Source organism: Equus quagga, chromosome 9, assembly GCF_021613505.1.
Source record: "Equus quagga isolate Etosha38 chromosome 9, UCLA_HA_Equagga_1.0, whole genome shotgun sequence".
Taxonomy (NCBI): domain Eukaryota; kingdom Metazoa; phylum Chordata; class Mammalia; order Perissodactyla; family Equidae; genus Equus; species Equus quagga.
Genome location: NC_060275.1, coordinates 120,847,863 through 120,867,039, shown reverse-complemented (window position 1 = coordinate 120,867,039; position 19,177 = coordinate 120,847,863). Strand labels below are relative to the sequence as shown.

Sequence of the window (19,177 nt, the reverse complement as noted above, 5' to 3'; positions counted from 1 at the left end):
CCACGGCACACAGCTCCACCACGGCACACAGCTCCACCACGGCACACAGCTCCACCACGGCACACAGTTCCACCACGGCACACGGCTCCACCACAGCACACATATGCCTCCACCACAGCACACGGCTCCACCACGGCACACAGCTCCACGATGGAGGGCGGCTCCAGGTCAGGCTGCCTGAGGAGCACAGACCCACCCTTGCCCCTGAAGGTGCCGGCCGGCTCCGGGAAGCTGTGGAGCCGGAGGACCTTGTTCCCAGAGGCAGACGATCCGTCTCGTTTAACTTTAACTTCCTGCAGCTCGGCACGGGGGCCCAGCACCACGGATTTAGGCTGGAGACAGCTAAACACGGCCTGTGAGCTCCACAGGCGGCCGGGCTGGAAGACGGTTGCTCCACTCAGCTTAAGGGCTGCCTGCTGGCACCTCTCTCGTGATGGCAGTGGTCAGGGGCCAGGCCTCCCCAGGGTCAGAGCCTCCAGAAAGGCCGGCCTCGTCCTGCTCCTCTCCCGGGAGCAGACACAACTGCTCCACGGCAGGTCTGCTAGAGAGACCCTACCTGGTACTGCGTTGTCCACGGGCCGCGAGCAGAATTCAGGATCGCAAGGGCACACAACCCGTTTAGCAACACACCAGCACCTGGTGTGGAGGGCTCTCCACTCCGTGGCAATAGATCTATTTTCCCAATTACATTCAGCTCATTAACACTAAAACTAACCTTCAGAGCTTGAGAAAACCAGACTAGGAGGGGAAAGCTCACAGGAGGTGCCACTCTCACGGCCAGCCCTGGGGGGTCAGGTGCCCAGAGGGCAGGTGGGTGTCCTGGGGGAGGGTGAGCATAGAGATGAATCTCCTCTGTCTTGGCCCTGCCCCAGCTGGAGGACGCTGCAGGGTTGGGAAGAGAGTCCCAGAGCACGGGGCTGGGGTGGCTTTCCGGACCCCGAGCTGGTGGTCAAGAGTGGAGTGGCTTCTCTGTTCTGGAGAAAGGATCCCAGGCTGTCCCTGGGCAGCCGGCCCCCTGTGCCCATCCTGACAGCCACTTCCTGGAGGCACCCCGGGAAAGCCAGACTGGCACCGGGCCAGAATGTGCTCCTCTCGGGCCCCAAAACACAGGGTGCAGGGGCCAGCCCAGGGCTGAGGGCTCCTCACCATCGGGACATTCTCCGGGTTGTCAAGTTAATGAGTAAAGGATCTTGATGACAGGGGCCGTAGTCTCAACATTGGGGCTTTCTCAGAAGCCTAAAACTGCCTTCCTTCTCCAGTTTATCCCCAGAAAGATAGGCTGTATGGGCAAGGAGGTGCACGAGTGTGCTTGCACCTGCCAGGCACTGCACCTGGTGACTGTCCAGAGGCCCCGTCCCCTGACCCCTGACCCTCACTCTGCTCACTAATTATATTCTAAATGGCAGTCAGATGACCACCCCCCAAATCTTAGCATCACTGTCCTGGAGGCCACCAGCAAACTCAGCACCGTGAAACTGTGGAAGAAGGAACGGTAAACTGCGGCGGAGGTTTGAGGGGCACTTGCTTGGGGCCAACACTGAAGGCACGCAAGGCCCACTCCTCACAGGCCCAGCCAGCTCCACAAGGTGCCCCCTCGCTGAGGACTCAGTGGGAGGAAGGAGCACCCATCAGAATAAGGCCACAAGACCATTCCCAGCCCAAGGACGGGTGAGGACCAGGAGGCTGCAGGGAACAGGTGTGTGGGGTGGGCCAGCCAAGCCCTTCCCCTCCCCTGCATCAAAGGACCCTGGCCAGCCTCGCTAGGCAGTGAGCTCCTGGCTCCCCACGGTCCACATGGACACAGGTATCTGTAGCTGCTGTGCGGTTGTCTTGGTATTTTCGGTCTTATTCAACTACTGTTTGCTGACCTCTGTTCTGCACTGGGCACCGTGCAGGGTGATCGCGGTTCACAGACACCCACCAGGCGCCTGTGAGGCCTTACCTGCATTCACTCTCCTGTGTAAGTCCACCCTCGCAGCCACACCTCGGGGAGATGCGGACACTGGCCACAGCCTGCTGAAGAGGCTGAGGCGTCAGAGGGGACAGCAGCTTCCCATGGACAGAACACCATGCGTCTTCCCAGATACAGTGACAGACCAGGCAGGAGCCAGGGTGCAAGAGGCCTGAGAACTGCAGACAGGCAGTGTAACGTGCTGGCCTCCAGGAGCCCAGGAGGGGTGGTGCCTGCTGGGGGATGGTGACCATCACTTCCCTCCTGCCTCCCATGCTGGGGACCCATGAGCTCCTCGCCCAGCCTCACTCCAGAAGTTCTGATTGAAGATGTCTGCAGCTGGCCCTAGGAGATTAGATGGGACTGAGTACCACTGGGCTCATCAGCTTCCCAACTGCTGATGAGGACTGGGGCCTGAGGCGCACCCACCCCAGGCTACATGTGCAGCAGGCCCCAAGTCTGTGTTCTCGGCTGAAGGAGCAGAATGAAGGTGTGGCTGCCTCAGGACACGGGACAGGCAGCAGTTCCACAAGTGGAGGTGTGGCTCTGACTCTCCGGCACATTCTGCTCGGTTATGGGTCACTGCTGCTGCGGGATGGGGATGACACCTGGCCTCCGCACTGGCCCTGATGAAGTGATGGACAGCAGTGGCCCCAGCACACCCGTGTTGAGCGCGCCCACTCCCAGGTCTGTTCCGGGGCCCCAGCCTTGGGTGCCTGGCGGCTTCTTCAGCTGGAAAGACCTCTCTGATCCCATGACACAGCTCTCAGTGGGCCAAACCTGTGACAGGGATGGCTGAGGGGCAGCTTCAGCCTCTCACCCACCCCTTCCAAACTCTTCCCCAGCCTACTCCCCTGGGGACCCAGCTTCTCCCCCTGGGGTGTGGCCAGGGAGCCTCCCTCGTGACCCTGCATCCAGGTGTGACAGCTGCCATGCCAATACTCCCTCAGAGGTGTGTGGAGGGTGACAATACCTCGATCCTTCACCAGACATCCCTGAGCACCCACCAGGGTCTGTCCTGGCCGTGCATTTCACCCACTTCTCACGGACACCTCGTGGGGGTGTTGGTGCTGTCCCAGAGCTAACAAGGCACCTCAGGCCCCCAGGGAGTGACAGAGCCAGGACTCAAGCCCGACCTGGCATCCACTGCCATGTGGGGAGTAGATCTTAGTGCCACAGATGGAAACCCTCAAACCCCACAGGAAGCAGCACACAAGCGCAGTGCACACACAGGCACACGGGCACACGCAACCACACATGGACATACACGTGCAAATGCACACACCCGTGGGCTTCCTCAGGCGCCCAGCCCCATGGGGTCCATGCCCAGCCAGTAGGCCAAGAGTGAACTGCCCAGAGAGCCCAGCACATGAGGGCCAAGTTCTAACAGAGAGCAGGTAAGTGGAGGCCGCAGACCCACGTCCACTGCCCCCCAACACCTGGAGCTGTGAATCCACGAAGAAACAGAGCAACAGAGCCGGTCCATGTTGTCCCAGAAGACCTAGGAATAGGCATTTCCAACTAGCCCATCTGCCTTTGCAAGAAACCCTCTCCCAGCTGAGAACTCAAAGCCAGTTGGACTTTGGCACAAAAGCTCTGCAGGTGGTGAATTCATCATCGAGGCTTCTTGCTGCACCAGGAAGGGAAGAAACAGAGCCAGACTCCTCCGCGCCCCGCTCCTTCCCTCCACGAGCCCCGAGCTGGCCCATCCCAGCCCCAAAGGCTGGAGGTCCCGGCTGGGCTGGCTCACAGGACATCCTCCTGAAGCTGACCCTCCATCTCCCTGCCAGGGCCATGTCTGTGCCTGAAGCAGAGGCTTCTGACCAGGGGGTCTGGGAGGCCACTTGGCTCAACACCCCCACCCACAAAGGCCACACTCACAGCCTGCCTCCAGTCTCCATCATCGGCCGTGACCACCCCCTGGGGACCCTCTGGGCTGGTGCCACCTGTCTGGCCCTTCCCTTCCTTTGTGGCCCATCTGGACGGCCTCTCAGAAGCCCCCTGAGAAGCCTGCACCCTGCCTGTCATCTGAGCCCCTGTGTCCAGTAAGCACAGGGCTCTCATCTCTCTGGCACTGATGAATGGACACTTGGGTTACAGATGTGGACTTGAGATGCAGCCAGCTCAAGGAAAGGCCAGTGTGGGGCCAAGCTCCAGGCCAGAGCCCAGGCTCAGCTGGGGGGCCTTGCACGGCCTGGAAAGTGGCCAGCACAGTGCCCATCTGCACGGGTGCCACCTGGGGCTTTGTGGTGGGGACCCACAACCCTGGCCCGGTCATTGGTCAGCGTGTGTAGATGTGACCCCTGCAGGTGGGTCAGGTGTGGCAGAGCTGGGGGTCAGGGTAGAGGTGGCACCATGCGCCCCCCATCCTGTGCTCTCCTGGGGTGCTGGAGGCACAGAGGCCAAAACAGAAGAGCCTGGCCAGGGCCTGTCAGTGTCTGACACCTCGTCTGACGTGCCTTCCTAGGGGGGTCCTTTCGCCTTTGAGGTGACCTTGGCCTCGGATCAGATCTGAGGGCACAGAAACACTGCTTCTCCGACTTGTTTATCCTGAACATGTTTATGGGAAGAACGTTATAAAATCAGAGGGATTGTGCCAACACCACATCCCACCCCAGGGCAGGCTCAGCTCATGGGGGATGGGTCTCAGCCACCCTCATCTCTCTCTGAAGCCTCATCCTTCCCAGTGGGGTCACGTGCACCTCCACTCAGAAGACATGGCCCGCCTTCCCTGGGACACATGTGGCCCATCCCCTTGCTGGCCCCTCTGACCTCGCCCCCCACCCCTCCCCTGGCTGGCTTTCCCCCAGCTGCTCCTCCAACACACCTGCACATGCCCACTGCAGGGCCTTTGCACTGGCTGTTCTGCCCTGAAGATGCTCTTCCCCTCACCCACAGCCTCCCCACCTACACTCTCCACCTTCTCTCATTCGTCATTCACTATAGCATGTAACGCATTTCCCTGGTTCCCCCACAGGAAGGCCACCCACTGTGGGAGGTTTGGGCCTGTTCTATGCATCTGCATCCTCATGGCCTATAGCAGGCCAGGCACAAGGCAGCACAAAGTTTGTTAAATGAAGAGTAAATTGGTGAGGGCTGTTCTGGCGCCCAGAGCTGTCACTGCTGAACAGCCAAGCATTTGGGGCTGATCAACAAAACAAAGCAAACTGCTTGAGCCCAAAAGAGTCATTGCCATGCTGGGGTGCTGACCTGCCCGGGCTGAGTTCCAGGCTCTGTCCCAGGAGGGTGCGTGACCCGGGACCGGCAGACTGTTCCGTCTCGTTCCAGAAGGCAGGACGGGGGGGGGGGGGGGGGGGGGGGGGGGGGGGGGGAGGGGGGCTGCAGATCCCAGCTCGCAGGGCAGTGTGCTTTAGGCCAGCTTTGCATAGGCAAGGGGGGCACCTCCTGGGGACCCTCCCGCCCAGGCGAGCTCTGTGGGACCATGGTGCTCTCCATCCTGAACCCTGCACGCCCTCAGGGCTCCGAGCTGAAGCCAGCTTGTCATGGCCCACCCACCTCGAGGGTGCTCTCGCAGGAGGCCACGTGGCAATTTGGGGAAATAATTCTGCTAAGGGCTTAGGGAACCTCTCCCGGCCGGTACCCAGACGGTTGGAGAAAGCTTACAGACAGACGGGAAGCCAACGCTCACGGGCACGTTGCTTCCTGCGTCCATCCACACAGGTTTTCCCGCTCCCCGATCCACAGGCACCACTGGGTGGGCAGGATGCCAGGTGGTGGGCACACGGCAGGAATAAACAGCCACAACTCACCTTTGAGCGCTGACCTAGTTGAACCCCGAGAGCTCGGCGTGGAGGAGGGCGCCGGGGGCTGGGGTGCTGAGCTTGAGCTCGGAGGAAGTGGAGCAGGAGAGGTGCTGGGGGTGGGGTGGAGGCTGGGCTTCAGCTGGAGCCCAGGGAAGCTGCCACGCACTGCGCTGCCTCCCCGCTCCCCGTGCCCCACGGCTCCTGGGGCCTCTGCTCCCCACCAGCACCCCCGCACTGATGGTGTCCTTTCCCCTCCCCAAGTCCAATGGGCTCTGTGAGGGGAGGGGCTCCACAGGGACCTGGGCTCACCCAGAGCCCTCTCCCCCGCGCCGAGCAGAGAGAAGAGACAGAAGACAAGGACTGAGGACATGGAGAAGGGGCAGGAGATAAGTGAGTGAGGTCAGGAAGGAGGGCTGCAGGTCAGAGGGCCAGGTGGGGGGGCAGATGGGAGCAGAGGTGCAGGCTCCGGGTGGGCAGAGACCTGGGACTGCTGAGACCCTCATGTGAGCAAGGCCCCGGCTACCTCGAAGGTTTCCTGGTATAAGGGACAGAGAATCCCACTGTGCCCACCGTGGTCTGGCAGGAGACAACCTGCTCTGGCTCCAGTGCAGTGAGGGGGGTGGGGAAGTGGGTTCTGCTCAGACCAGACACCCTGAGACTGGTGCTTCAGATCTGGCACCCCAAGACCCAGCATCCATACACTCACTGCCCTAAGACCCAACACCCCAATGCTCATTGCTCCAAGACCCAGTACCCCAAGACCCAGCAACCCTACGTTCACTGCCCTAAGACCCAGCACCCCTACGCTCACTGCCCTAAGACCTAAGACCCCTATGCTCATTGCCACAAGACCCAGCACCCCTACGTTCATTGCCCCAAACCCAGCACCCCTATGCTCATTGCCCCAAGACCTGGCACCCCAAGACCTGGCACCCCTATGCTCATTGCCCCAAGACTTGGCATCCCAAGACCTGGCATCCCTATGCTCATTGCCCCAAGACCTGGAACCCCAAGATCAAGCACCCCTACGCTCATTGTCCCAAGACCCAGCACTCCTATGCTCATTGCCCCAAGACCCAGAACCCCTGCACTCATTGCCCCAAGACCCAGTACCCCAAGACCTAGCACCCCTACGCTCACTGCCCTAAGACCGAGCACCCCTATGCTCATTGCCCTAAGACCCAGCACCCCTACGCTCATTGCTCCAAGACCCAGCACCCCTATGTTGATTGCCCCAAGACCAGGCACCCCAAGACCCAGCACCCCTGTGTTCACTGCCCTAAGACCAAGCACCCCTACACTCACTGCCCTAAGACCCAGCACCCCACAACCCAGCACCCCTATGCTCACTGCCCCAAGACCTGGTATCCCAAGACCCAGTACCCTAAGACCCATTGCCTTGAGACCATACCCCCAATGCCTGCTGCCTGAGGCCCGACCCCTGAGAGTGTCCAGCACCTGGACTCGGAGCTGTGGGCGCCGTGGTTCCGGAGCAGCCTGTCCCAGTGCCCAGCAGGGCAGAGCCAGAGGAGCCCCTTCGCAGAGAAGCTCCAAGAAAGTGCCCAGGCAGGGCAGGGGAGACCCCAGAGGGCCCTGAGCTTGGCTGGCCTGTCCATTTCTCTTGAGGCCGTCCTCTGCCCACCCCTCAGTTGCACAGCTCCGGGTAAAAGTTGCTCTCAGAAGGGACTTGGCCTCGGACACTAGGGGACAATCACATGCGGGAGCCCTGACTTCAAACGCACTCCAAGCTTCAGACCTCGGTTCCTGGGGAGCACACGGCGAGGGGCCCCGCACAGGTGCCAGGGAACACCCACCTCCACCCTAGCGGGGCAGAGTGGGACCAATGGCCCCTTCCTGGAAGGGTAAGAACTCAGCATGCGGGACGGGGGCTGATGCGGCCATCAGGAGAGCCCAGAGACAGATCTCAGCAAACTTGAGTCACACAGCACTGGGCGAGCCCCGGAGGGGCGGGCTGTGCAGGTTCCTGGGGTCCAGACTCCCTGGAAGGCCTGGAGTCTGGCAGTAACTCTCTCTAGCCTCTTACGGGAAGTTGGCCCCTTGGAAGGCTCCCGGGGGAGCCCCTCTACCGAGGCAGCAGAACTGGGCGCTATCAGCACTTCCCAACCTTTGCCCCTCTTCCTCAGCACTTCCCGGCGATGCCTCAGCTCCAAACGCCCATGGATTGTTTTACAGCCGGTGGCTAATCCTCGCAGAGACAGTTCCTGAAAGGGAGACTTTACTCCTTCAGTGTGGAGCCCTCCCTAGAGACTCTTGGGGAGCCCTTGGTTCCAGGTGTTGGATGATGGATTCTTGGGTGCTGACTCCAGGCCCTCTGACTCCATCTGTCCTGCCAGGACTGGGGTCCACCCGGGACTCTTGCTCTCCTCGCCCTTCTAGGTCATCCTTGTCCTCCAGGTCCTCTCGTGTGTTCCTTTAAGGGGAGTAAGGAAATTGGATGGGAGCAGGGAGGAGAGCACGGTGGAGGGTGCCCAGGAGCCCACAGGAAAGAGCAGGGCAGGGACAGGGCGCAGCGCCAGGGGCTCCCAGTGCTAGGACCAAAGCACATGAAATGAAAACCACCAGCTTCTGGTTTCAACCCCAGGAGGTAAATACCATCTCTCGGCGTCCCCCGCAGCCTGGGAACGGGGCTTAGGGCAGACGCCCAGCACCTGGTGACAGCTGTACGGATTAGGCAGAGGTCTAGACAGAAGTCACAGAGCCAGCACCCTGAGTAAGACCACAGACGGCGTGCCCCAAGGGGGCGGCTGGACTGTGATCGTGCTGACCGGATGAGAAGCCCCAGGGAGGGTTCTCAGGAAGTGAGGAGAATTGCGGTCCAGCCCTGGCGGTGGGAGAGTATGGACTGGCGGGCAGCTGTCAACATGGGGGAGCAACGGGGGTGATCTCAAGGCCACGCTGCCCCCCAGAGCGCGCTTGGGAAAGAGGCAGTGCAAGTCTCCGGAAGGTGGCGCAGCAGCCTTGGCCGCTCCTCAAGGGGCTCCTGCTGGTTATGAAAGACTCCTCCCCAGGGGTCTCTTCCACCAAGACCAAGGGCCAAGCACACCCAGGGGGAGCCTTGAAAAGCCCCAGGGCCATGGGGGAAGGCCCGAGGGTCCAGGGGACACAGCTGCCCGGCAAGTGGCAACGCTGAGGGGACGAGACACCACGGTGCCACCACCCCCAGCCTCACCCCTCCAATGCAGGAGGGCCCACTGGATGCTGGGGTTTGGGGAGGCCCCTTGTTCCTTGCGGGTGGGGTGCAAGTGGGGGCTGCCCTGTCCTGAGAGAGGGGGCGGCAAAGATGGCAGACACTCTCAGGCCTCCTGCTGTCCCCCAGCCACTGCGGCTCAACATGAAATCACCGCTTCCCAGCGTCAGGTCACAGTGGGGCCCCCCCACCCCTCAGCGCCAAGAGCTCTCCTTCCAGAGCACATCCCCCGGCTGGGGGTCTCACCAGGTCCCATCAGACGCCTCGGATGGCACCAGTCCATTCTGTCCAGGGGTCCACGTGTGGCTAAGGCCTCCTCACCGGCAGTCTTGACCCCTCATCACTGCTCCCGCTCCCCTTGGTGGCCTCCTCACTGAAGCGACTCGGTGCCCACCTCTCACTCTGGGACGCACGGGTACATCAGTGGGACACCTGAGCCTCACCTGACCCATGAAGTGTCTCCCCAACCAGTGCTTGTGGACAAAGGCACCCAATCGGCCTAGAACTCTCCCCTCCCAGCATTCCCTCTGGTGCTCTGTCCATTCTCTGCCCCACGGCCCGACAACAGTCTGAGGACCTAGATTTGACCAAGTCCCACCCTCCTTGTCACCTCAGCAGAGGTCAAAGTCCTCCAAGGTCTGCAGCTGGGCTGGGCTGGCCTCCCCTTGGCCTCCCCATGGCCTCCACTCTGGCCTCCCCTCCGGCCTCCAGCACTCCCGTCTCCCTTTTCCTCCAGGAGCGCCTTTCCTGGTCACCCTGCCACCCCCAGGGTTCTGTGTCCAGAAGAGCCTGAATCCCCACCCCAACGTGGGCCCTCCACCCAAGCTGCCCACAGCCTCGCAATCTCTATGTGGCTGATGTGGGCCCACTGAGCCATGCACTGGCCAGCCTTCGGCCCCCAGGGGAGGCCTGAGGAGAGAGAACACGATGAGGGTGAGAAAGGCCAGCCTCGTCCTAGGCCTAAAGTGACCCTGGCATGGGCAGCTGCAGGCGCAGGACCCCAGTGGAGCACGTGTCCCAGGGTCCCAGGCTGGCCTAGAGGCAGGACACCCCACCCAGGGCAGACACCGTCCCACTGCAGGAGGGTCCCCAACCTTAGGCCCTGCAGGCTCCACCTGGCCCGTGCTGTGGACGGGCTCCCGGGCCTCAGTGGTCCCTTCCTCCACGTGTGAATTTCCTAAAGATGCACTAACAGTCAGGGGACCCCTGGCACACAGAGGCCCACATGCATACAAAAGGGGAGCTCGCAGCAAGTCTTTGCTGAGCCCACCACACTCTTCCTCACCTGTGCAAAGGGGCTGCTTCTAGCAGCAGCCTCCAGCGGCGGCATCTGGCTCCTGCGCCTGCTGGCCAGTGGCCGTAACTCTGCCCACTGGCCTTGCTCTGTCCCAAGCAGCCCGAGTTGAGAAGCAGCCTCAAAACATAGGGACGAATTGTTGCCCTGGTCTCAGGGCCCCTGCGTCTTGTTTCCACAACCAAGTTACAAGCGGCAGGAAGAGATCTGACCTCTTTAGCACAAGGTGAGTGTGCAAATTAAACACTTCCACCCCCATGTAAGACACTCAACAAACGTTGGAAATGACAGAAATCCAGCTCTTCCACTCCTCTAATTCAAGATGAAGACGTCTGGACCGTTCCCGACGGATCCAAACGACGGACGAGCTCAGCAGCGCAAGCCCTGGACCCCGCACTCAGGGAGGAGGTCTTTCCTCATCTGCACGCACGCTGGACGCCCTGCCCACATGGCCCCCAGGCCCGGCCGGGATGCGGTGAGGCCGGGGCATAAGTATTCTGGGAGGGCTCACCACAGGGGGCGCCAGGGTTGGCTGCGCATGGAGGGCATCCAGGGCCCAGGTCTGTAGGTCCGGACCTGCTGTAAGTCCAGAGTTCTCGGGGAATGGGAGAGGAGGGAGGGAGCCACATGGCAGAGGGCAGGCAGGGAGGCAGGCCAGGCAGCCGGGGACCACTGGGGTTCGCCCGGCAGAGTCCAGGTCAGATCTCTGCTTTCCACTGGATGGTGGATCTGGGGGGCCCTGAGCTGCGGAGGGGCTGGAGCGCAGTGGGGTCTGATCTGGAGAGCATCTGGACCACTGGGATGAGTGCTGGTCTGATGTGGCTCATGGTTTGCGGGCTGAGTGGCCAGGCGGGTTGGCTGAGCTTCAGTTTTGAGCCCTAGAGGGCCAAAGCTCGGCGGATGGGGGGCAGGGGTCTGTCTGCAGGGCAGGGAGGAAGTCTGTGCAGACGTCTGGTGGGCAGCCACACTTTTGGGGAACCCCTGGCTGGAGGTGGGGGACCCCGGGAATGAGGCAGGTACCTGGAGGAGCTGGGTGTGGCACCCCGCAGGGAGAGCAGGTCAGGAGAGGCCTAGAGCTCAGGCCAAGGAGTGGGGCCCCAAGATGGGTGGAGAAGTGGCAGCCGAGGGGCTACGGGGACAGGGACAGGGGTGGGGGGTCTCCAGAGGGAGGGGCAAAGAGGTGGGTCATGCGAGGCCCATGCTGAGCCACCAGGAGGGCTTTGGGGACCTGGGCAGGATCAGCACAGTGGATTCCGGGGGACAGGAGGGAGGGGGGTGAGCCACAGGGAGGGGCAAGGCTGGGAGGGCGCCGGGCGTGGGAAGAGTCTTGGCTTCCTTTTTGGGACGAGGAGACTGAGTCTTTCTGCAGTGCCACCTGCTCACGGGTGAGACTCCGATGCCCTCAGCATGGGAGCCTCCAAATGCAGAAGGACAGTGTGGGCAGAGCTGGGACAAGGCCTGGCCAGGGCCAGAGAGCGTCCATGGGAAGCTCCATCAGCCCCAGGGGTCTCTCTCTGGGTCCCTCTTCATGTTGTCCTTCAAGCCCCCCTCCCCTAAAGCCTCTACCAACGCTCACCTCTTACCCCCTCACATGGAGCCAACAACCCCAGGATTACAATGATGTTCGTGGGTGGGGGGGAGCCTTTTTATATGGCAAGTGCCTGCCCATGAGACGGAGCTGGCTGAGCAGGCGGCCACTCCACCCTGGAGAAGGTCCCTTGGGGACAAGTCCGAGCGCATGGCTCTGCCCAGGTGAGTAGGAGATCTGGGGCCAGGCAAGTACGCGGGTCAATGCCTCCTCACACGGGGCTTCCTGGCCAGGGCCCTTGAGGCCGTTGCTGGACTTTCAGAAGCCAGGCTCCACTTCTGTGCCCCAGGTCTGGACTAGGAGCAGCCCAGCTTGCACAGAAAGTATACATTCGCTTTACACAATAGGGGTGCTGCACGCCCCAGGCACAGACGCCTGGAGTGTCATGCATCCATCCTGCACGTCACCCCCCCATACAGTGGTTTCACAGAAGAGACAAGGTGACAGAAGAGGAGACCCCCACTGTACCCAGAAACAGGTCAGTTGTGAGGGGAACAGTGTGCACATCAGGTTGGGGCATTCCCAGAGCCCCAGGTGGAGGCCATACCTGCCCAGTAAATGACCCGTAGGACGTGGCCAGTGTCGGCAATTTCCTCCCCACAGCAGAGGCGTCTGGAGAGACACACCACACGAGACCCCAGGGGTGCTGGCACTTCACTCCTGACATCACAACCCCCTGCCCCGGAAAGCCCTGGGGGACATACTGAGCACAGAGACCAGGCAGGCAGGGCCAGGGAGCAGAACAGATGCCGAGGAGGAAGGAGGAGGCAGAGGGATCCAGAGAGCTTCTGAGAAACAGAAAGCAGAAACGAGAAGAACCCAGAGGGAGATCGACGGCACAAACAGGACATACCACAGGCAGTGCTGAAGGAATAAGGAGCCGTAACCAGCCGCTGCCAGGTACACCACGTACCCCCAACCCCAGGTCCAAAGTCCTCTAACCATCTTCCCCAAAGTCTGTTCCTCCCTGTCCTGCTAAGGACATCGGTGTCCCCAAGGCCCCGGAAGAGGCCCTCTCCTCTTTGCCTTGCCCGTCCCCATTCCAAAACCATCACTGCAGTCTCTGCCACCTGTGGATCCACGGCGGGGGAGGAGGCGTGGGGGGGGGGGGGGCGCCCCCCCCCCCCCCCCGGGCCCCCCCCCCCCCTCCACCTAGTAAGCTAGACATGCCATCACATCTCAGCCGCCTCAAGTGAGACACTCTCTGGTGCTGACCAACACAGAGAAACTTTGGTCCTTGTAAGCTCTTGAGAAAGCTGACCTTCCCGTCACCTTGCCCGGGAGTCACCTGCAATTCCCACTTTGCTGGTTCACTGGAGCAAGGTAAGAGAAGAGAAATCTGACAGAGCAGGATTTTAAAAAGAAATGCTGTCAACGGCAAAATCACTCCTATAAATAGGATTTTACTGGGTTTAATCTTGAGTGGCACAGTTTTTCTTTCTGCACTGGGAACAAAATATCTCTCCAGTGCCTGACAGCAAGGACATCCCCTCTCTCGGTGCATTAAACGCCCCGATTCGCCCGACAGACACAAGACCCGGCTGCAGGTGCCACTGAGCGGGAGCAGCCCGCAGCGTCTGGAGCCCGGCTGGGGCAGAAGAGAGCGCGCAGCGCAGAGACGGGGAGCCCGGAGCGCGGGGACCAGGCGAGCCCGGAGGTGGGGCTCCGGAGGACGCGCGCGCTGGCCGGGCGGCAGGGATCCGGTAACCCTCCGCGCCCTGCACGGCCACTCCCGCCCAGCCAGGCTCGCGGCCCCCGAGCCTTGCTCTGCCTGACCAAGGGCCCGACTCCCCTTGGCTGGCCGCGGCGCTCCTCGGACCCGACCTCGGGGCAATTGAGGCCAGACGTGCCCCTTCCACGAGGAAGACCGCGGGCCAGCGCAGACCGGGAGGAAGGCGGACGCGGCGCCCAGCTCTGTCCCCCAGGGCGCAGGGGAGTCCCGCAGACTCCGCGGGCGGAGAGGGGCGGGCGGAGGGGAAGTCGAGGCGGGACTGGGACCCCGCGACCCGTCGAGTCCGGGGCCGCTTACCGATCTTAGCCACGCTGGCCACGAGGATCCAGAGCGCGATGATGTACGGGTCCTGGACGTGGTGCCATTTGAAGGTGACCACCTGGAAGCCCTGGACTGTGCCGCCTTGCTCCTCGACGCCCCGTGCCCGCGGCACCACGCCCAGCGCCAGCAGCAGCGCCAGCAGCAGCCCCCAACCGGGGCCCCGGGCCCCTCGCCTCGACATCGCCTCCACCGCTCAGCGCCCGGTCCGGACGCTCATGTCGTGTGAGTCCTTCTGCGCTCGGCAGGACACGCTGCGCCGGGGCCACCTGACACGCCGGGCCGGCGGGACTCGCGTGGGCGGCGCTGAGCTGATGAGCCGAGCGCGCTCCGGGTGCGGGCTGCTGTCTTGGTCCCCGCCCGCCGGGGTGGCCTTTAATCCGGCGGCCCCGGGGCGGGGCTTTCCCGCCCCCGCCGCGCACACGCGAGCGCAGACACCATCGCACGCTCTTGGCACGCCCGCCCGGCCTGCGCACGCCCACCCCGGGCCTGACCCACACCCCTGACCTCACCTCCCACCCTTGCGCGCCGAGGCTTTTTATTCCCCTCCCCCACCGGCCGGCCTGCTCCCGCCAGCTCGCTCCTGGAGCCGGAGCTGCAGGGCGCGGGCCGGGAGGTCCGAGGCCGCGCGCCGATCGAAGAGCCTCGGGACGCGGGCACCGGCCGGAGTGACCGCCTTTCTTAGGAGCGGAGCGCAGCGCCGGGGCTGAGGGTGGTGGCGAGCCGGGCGTCCCTGCAGCTCTGCTGCCTGGTGGTGGGCTCCTGGTGCCTCGGGCGCTCCTCGGTGGCATTCGCTCAGCTCTCGAGTTTCCTCGGGCATCTGTGGGCACACTGGCTTCCAGCTGCTCCTTATTCATAAGCGCAGGGCATAGGGCTGTGCAGACCCCATTAGGGGCCCGAGGGTCCAAAGGCGCCAGGCCACAAGCCCCCTGTTGTGTCTTCAACCCTGAACCTGCATTTCCTAACAGGATGGAACAACTTGTCAAAGAGCAGGGCCTGGATGGAGAAGAACCCAAGTCTTTCTGCCCTGGCCCACCCTGGTTCACCTCTGCTCTTTCTGTGAGGGACCCTCCACCCCTGCCCTCAGAGCCCAGCCTGCCTGCCCAGACCTCCAGTGTGAATGGGAATGCGCTTCCTCCCGGAAAGCTTGGCCTCAGATGGACGACCAGGTGGGGCCTCAGCCCTCATCCCCCTCCTGCGGGTGCTGCCCTCAAGGGATGGCTCACTGGGGCATCTCAGGCTCGAGAGGCACACATGCCCCTCGCTTCCTCCCCAGGCCCACTGTGCAGCCTCAGCCCAGCTGCTCGGTCTTCCAGCTGGCCCGCCCCAGACCTGGCAGGCAGCCTGACTTCTCCTTCAGCAACCCGCATCTCCCAGGGCACCTCTCTGCCCTACCTTCAAAATACAGACGGGACCCGCCACTGCGCCTCCAGGCACCGCCTGCCTGCTATAAAGGCCCCTGCTGCACCCCCTTCACCTGCCCTTCTGTTGGACCCTCCAGCTCGGAGCGAAGGTCCAAGTCTGCCCAGGATTCAGGCCCCTCCCTGACTTCCTCCGAGCCTCCCTTCTTGGGACTCCCCCCTCACGCCCGCTTGGCTCCCTAAAGTCTTTGCTCCAACGTCACCCTTTCCTTGTTGCATAGCTGATCTCTCAGCTCACGGTTGTGAAATCCGAGGTCCCCTCCCTCCGCTTGCCTTTCTCCACGCCTTCCGACATGCCAGCCCCTCGATTTTTCTGTTGATTGACTACCCTCTCCGTGAGAACGTCTGTTCCATGAGTGAGGGGCTCCGCAAAGCCCAGAAGACCCATGGCTGCATCCCCCGTTCCTGAAACAGTGCCTGGCACATGAGAGCACTGGTTGGATGGATGGACAGATGGATGGACAGATTGGTGGGTGGACAGATGCATGCCTCTTCTAACATCTGAGTGCATACTGGGGGCCCAGAGGCTCGCAGGACAGTGCTGAGCTGGACGACTTTCTTACATGGGTTCTCTCCGGTTTCCTGCTGGAGGGAGGCATCTGTCAGTGGTGTAGTCAGGGAGAGTGGGATCAAATCGTGCTCAGCCGGGTCACCTGGCTGGGTGGCTGAGTGCTGAATGGCGCATGAGGTTGGGGGACCATTTGAGAAGATGCTGTAGAGGGCTTCAGTCCTCACCAGGTACCCCGAGGACTTTCCGGCTGAAAGGGCCTCTGTGGTGGCCCAGGGATCCTGGGTAGACTGAAGAGGGCCAGCCTCGAGGGTTGTTGTGAGCTTGGTGGGGAGACCAAGCCGAGCACAGTTCTGGCACATGGTGCCTGGCAGTAGGCGTGTGTGACTGGCTGCTGTGGTGGGCCGTGGAGTCCCTCTCAGCTCAACCGTGTCTGTGTTTCTATGCCCAGCTCCATTCTCAGCCTCCTGTCCCAGAGACAGAGCCAGCCGGACAAGATTGGGGTCATCTCCAGCCCAGACACACTTCCCTGTTCTTTTCTCGTGGTTCTTGGGTGAAGCCTTGAGGAAGAGCATCCCCTTTGGAGACGGCGCCCTTGCATTCCACAGGAAGGGCAAATTCCTACCAGAACAGCGTGTCCAGCGATGCCCACGACCCTCCGTTCACCCCACCCTCAGGGGTTCTCAGGAAGAGCGTGTCCCTGGAGCTCACGGCATTTCTCCTGGGAGGGGCTGCTTCTGAGACCCAGGAAGCAGTTCAAAGGGCAGAAGAGCAGAGCACTATCATGTGGACTCGCGGCTTCGGAATGAGTCCTGGTGCTGGTCATTGGCCATCAGGCGGTGTACTGCAGACAGAGGTGGCCACAGGAGGCCCAAGGACAGGGAGAGGTGGAGGAAGGCCCTGAAATTGCACAGGTGAGAGCGTGGTGTGACCGTGCAGAGACACACGCTTGGGGGAGAAGTGTGGGTATTTGGCAGATTTGTGGGTGTCCAATGGATGAATGCGGCCATGCTCCAGGTTGCTGGAGGCCCTTGGGGAGCTGTGCTGCTCAGGCCTGTGATGAGAATAGGTGGTGTAGAGGGCGCCAGCCTCCCTTACAAGCGGAAGTCAGACAACAGGGTGTGGGTGTGGGCCACCTCGTTCCTCCTGAAACCCACGCCCAGCCACTGTCACCAGCCATTGATCCACTTCTCCATCAGTGCCCCCCATGTGGACTGGGCCACGGGGTGGGTGGGCAGCCCCCATGGCCTCTTCGCCTCTAACTGGGTTATGGTTTTAGGCAGAGCTACCTTCCACATCTGGCAGACTTCTGAATGGCGTCCCCGAGAGTTGTGCAATGCACAACCCGTACAGCCACGTGGCCAAATGTACCCATAGGCCTGGTTGTGTGTGTGGAGGGGGGATATCTTGGGAAGTGTCCTCAGGACCCTGCAGGTGTGTGATGTCTGATAACTGCCCACCAAGCAGGTGTGTCCCCTGTGGTCTGGCTCACGGGCGGGTCAGCCTGCAAGCACATATCGTCTTAGTCAGCTTGAGCTGCCAGAACAAAGTCCCACAGACTCGGGGTCTTAGACGATGAGCTCTACTTCCTCCCAGCTGTGGAGGCTGCCAGTCCAAGGTCAAGGGGCCGGCACGGTTGGCTCTGGAGAGAGCCTCCTCCCGACCGTGGCGGCCACTGTGTCCTCACATGGCCTTGCCTCGGAGGGAAGGCAGGCGGGAGGAGGGCTCTCTCTCCTCTTCTTATGAGGCTACCGGTCCTACAGGATCAGGGCCCACCCTTCTAACCTCGCGTAACCTTCATCACCTGCTAAAGGCCCATCTCCAAATACCATCCCAGTCAGGGTCGGGGCTTCAGCATGTGAATTTTGGGGGATACGGTTCAGTCCGCAGCGCCCATTGAAGGGCCATGACCATACAGTAGATCCACAAAGTTAGAATAATGCAAATAACTGGTCCAAAAAAACTGCAATCCAGCTAACCTGCCGGGAGCCTCTGAACTTCAAGATTAAGAAATAAAAGTGGAAAACATGACATCTAGTCCATCGTGGTAATTCCCGGGTATGAATTTCCTTTGCATGGTTTGTGAAGAACCTCTTGTGAATAAAGAGACACCAGGTGTGGAGTCTGTTCCTGCTTTTGCTAACAATCCCAACAGATGCAGGCAAGTTTTTAATGAAACTTGAAGACGCTTTTGCCCGCACACATAGGCCTTCCTCTCCCCACAGGTTTATTTTTAACCCAAAGTGGCTGCACACCAGCTCTTCTTTTGAAGATTCGCTCTGAGCTGACATCTGTGTCAGTCTTCCTCTGTTTTGTATGTGGGATGCCGCCACAGCATGGCTGACCAGTGGTGTAGGTCCATACCCGGGATACGAACCCATGACCCGGACCGTGAAGCAGAGTGCTGAATGTAACCACTAAGCCATGGGGCCAGCCCCAGTCGAGTTCGTCTTAAAGAAGGAAGGACCTGCTTGTCATACTCCCGGCCAGTGACCGCAGACACTCCCTTCCTTGTGTGTTGGCTGAGCACCTGCTGTGTGCTGGGTGCTACCTGGACGCGAAGGCCTCTGGAGCTGACTGAGTCACCACCAGGGGACACCGACTGTTTCCTGCTTGATTGCTGGAACAAAATCGCATTTCTCACAAACTGTGAGTGTCACTCTTCTGGGGTCTGCCTCTCGGTGCCTCCTAACCTCAGGGGAGCCTGGAGCCTTTCCAGCCTGAAGCCAGCCTGCAGGAAACTGAGGTGGGCCTCTATCAAACTGCAGCTCCCGTGTTTCCACCTTGGCCCTCAGGTCCCCAGGACGTGCCGTCCACTCAGCAGATCCCAGCTTCAGGGCTGTGGCCCCCATCCTGCAAAGCAGAGTCCCTGGCTGGGGATCAGAGCCACACCCCCAACATGGTCCACTGCCCGGGTGGCCGGGCTAGGGATTGGAGAGGGAGGGAGGAGGTTGCTTCAGACCACTGGGCAGTGGGTGGGGGGTCTTGGCAGGGGCAGGGACAGGGGCAGTTCCGAGGGTCGTGGGCCAGGCGTGGTGAGGCGCCTGGGCTGGGCAAGGGCAGCAGAGGCCCCAAAAGAACCCATCAGATGGGGTCGCGTGGACCCCAGCCCTTCAGGCCCGAGTGAGCAGAGTGAGAAGGACCCCCCCCATTCAGGAACAAAGTGGGACCCCCCTCAGCACGAAGGCACCAGCCAAGCCCAGCAACCAGAAGAGAAGCTAACAGGCAGCCAGCTGAGCTTATCAGAAGAGAAGGAGGGTTTGCTGTCAGAACAATCATGTTCACAGATTCAAGGAGCGCGTCAATGATGTGTCAACAGAGGCAGAAGGAGCCTTCAGTAAAATGAAAAATCCGCTCGTGACAAGGCGTACAAGAAGGAAACCCTCAGCAAAT

The 19,177-nt window shown here is 61.4% G+C and overlaps 1 protein-coding gene across 1 annotated transcript in view; it reads right to left on the bottom strand.

The window, feature by feature from the left end:
- The window catches only part of SLC9A3 (solute carrier family 9 member A3), a 52,440-nt gene extending 38,183 nt beyond the window's left edge, over positions 1-14,257 (bottom strand). The window contains exon 1 of the mRNA XM_046670812.1: positions 13,835-14,257. Coding sequence (XP_046526768.1) covers positions 13,835-14,039 — 205 coding nt within the window. The 5' untranslated portion in view covers positions 14,040-14,257. The remainder of the gene's footprint in view (positions 1-13,834) is intronic.
- Positions 14,258-19,177: the final 4,920 nt, after the last annotated feature.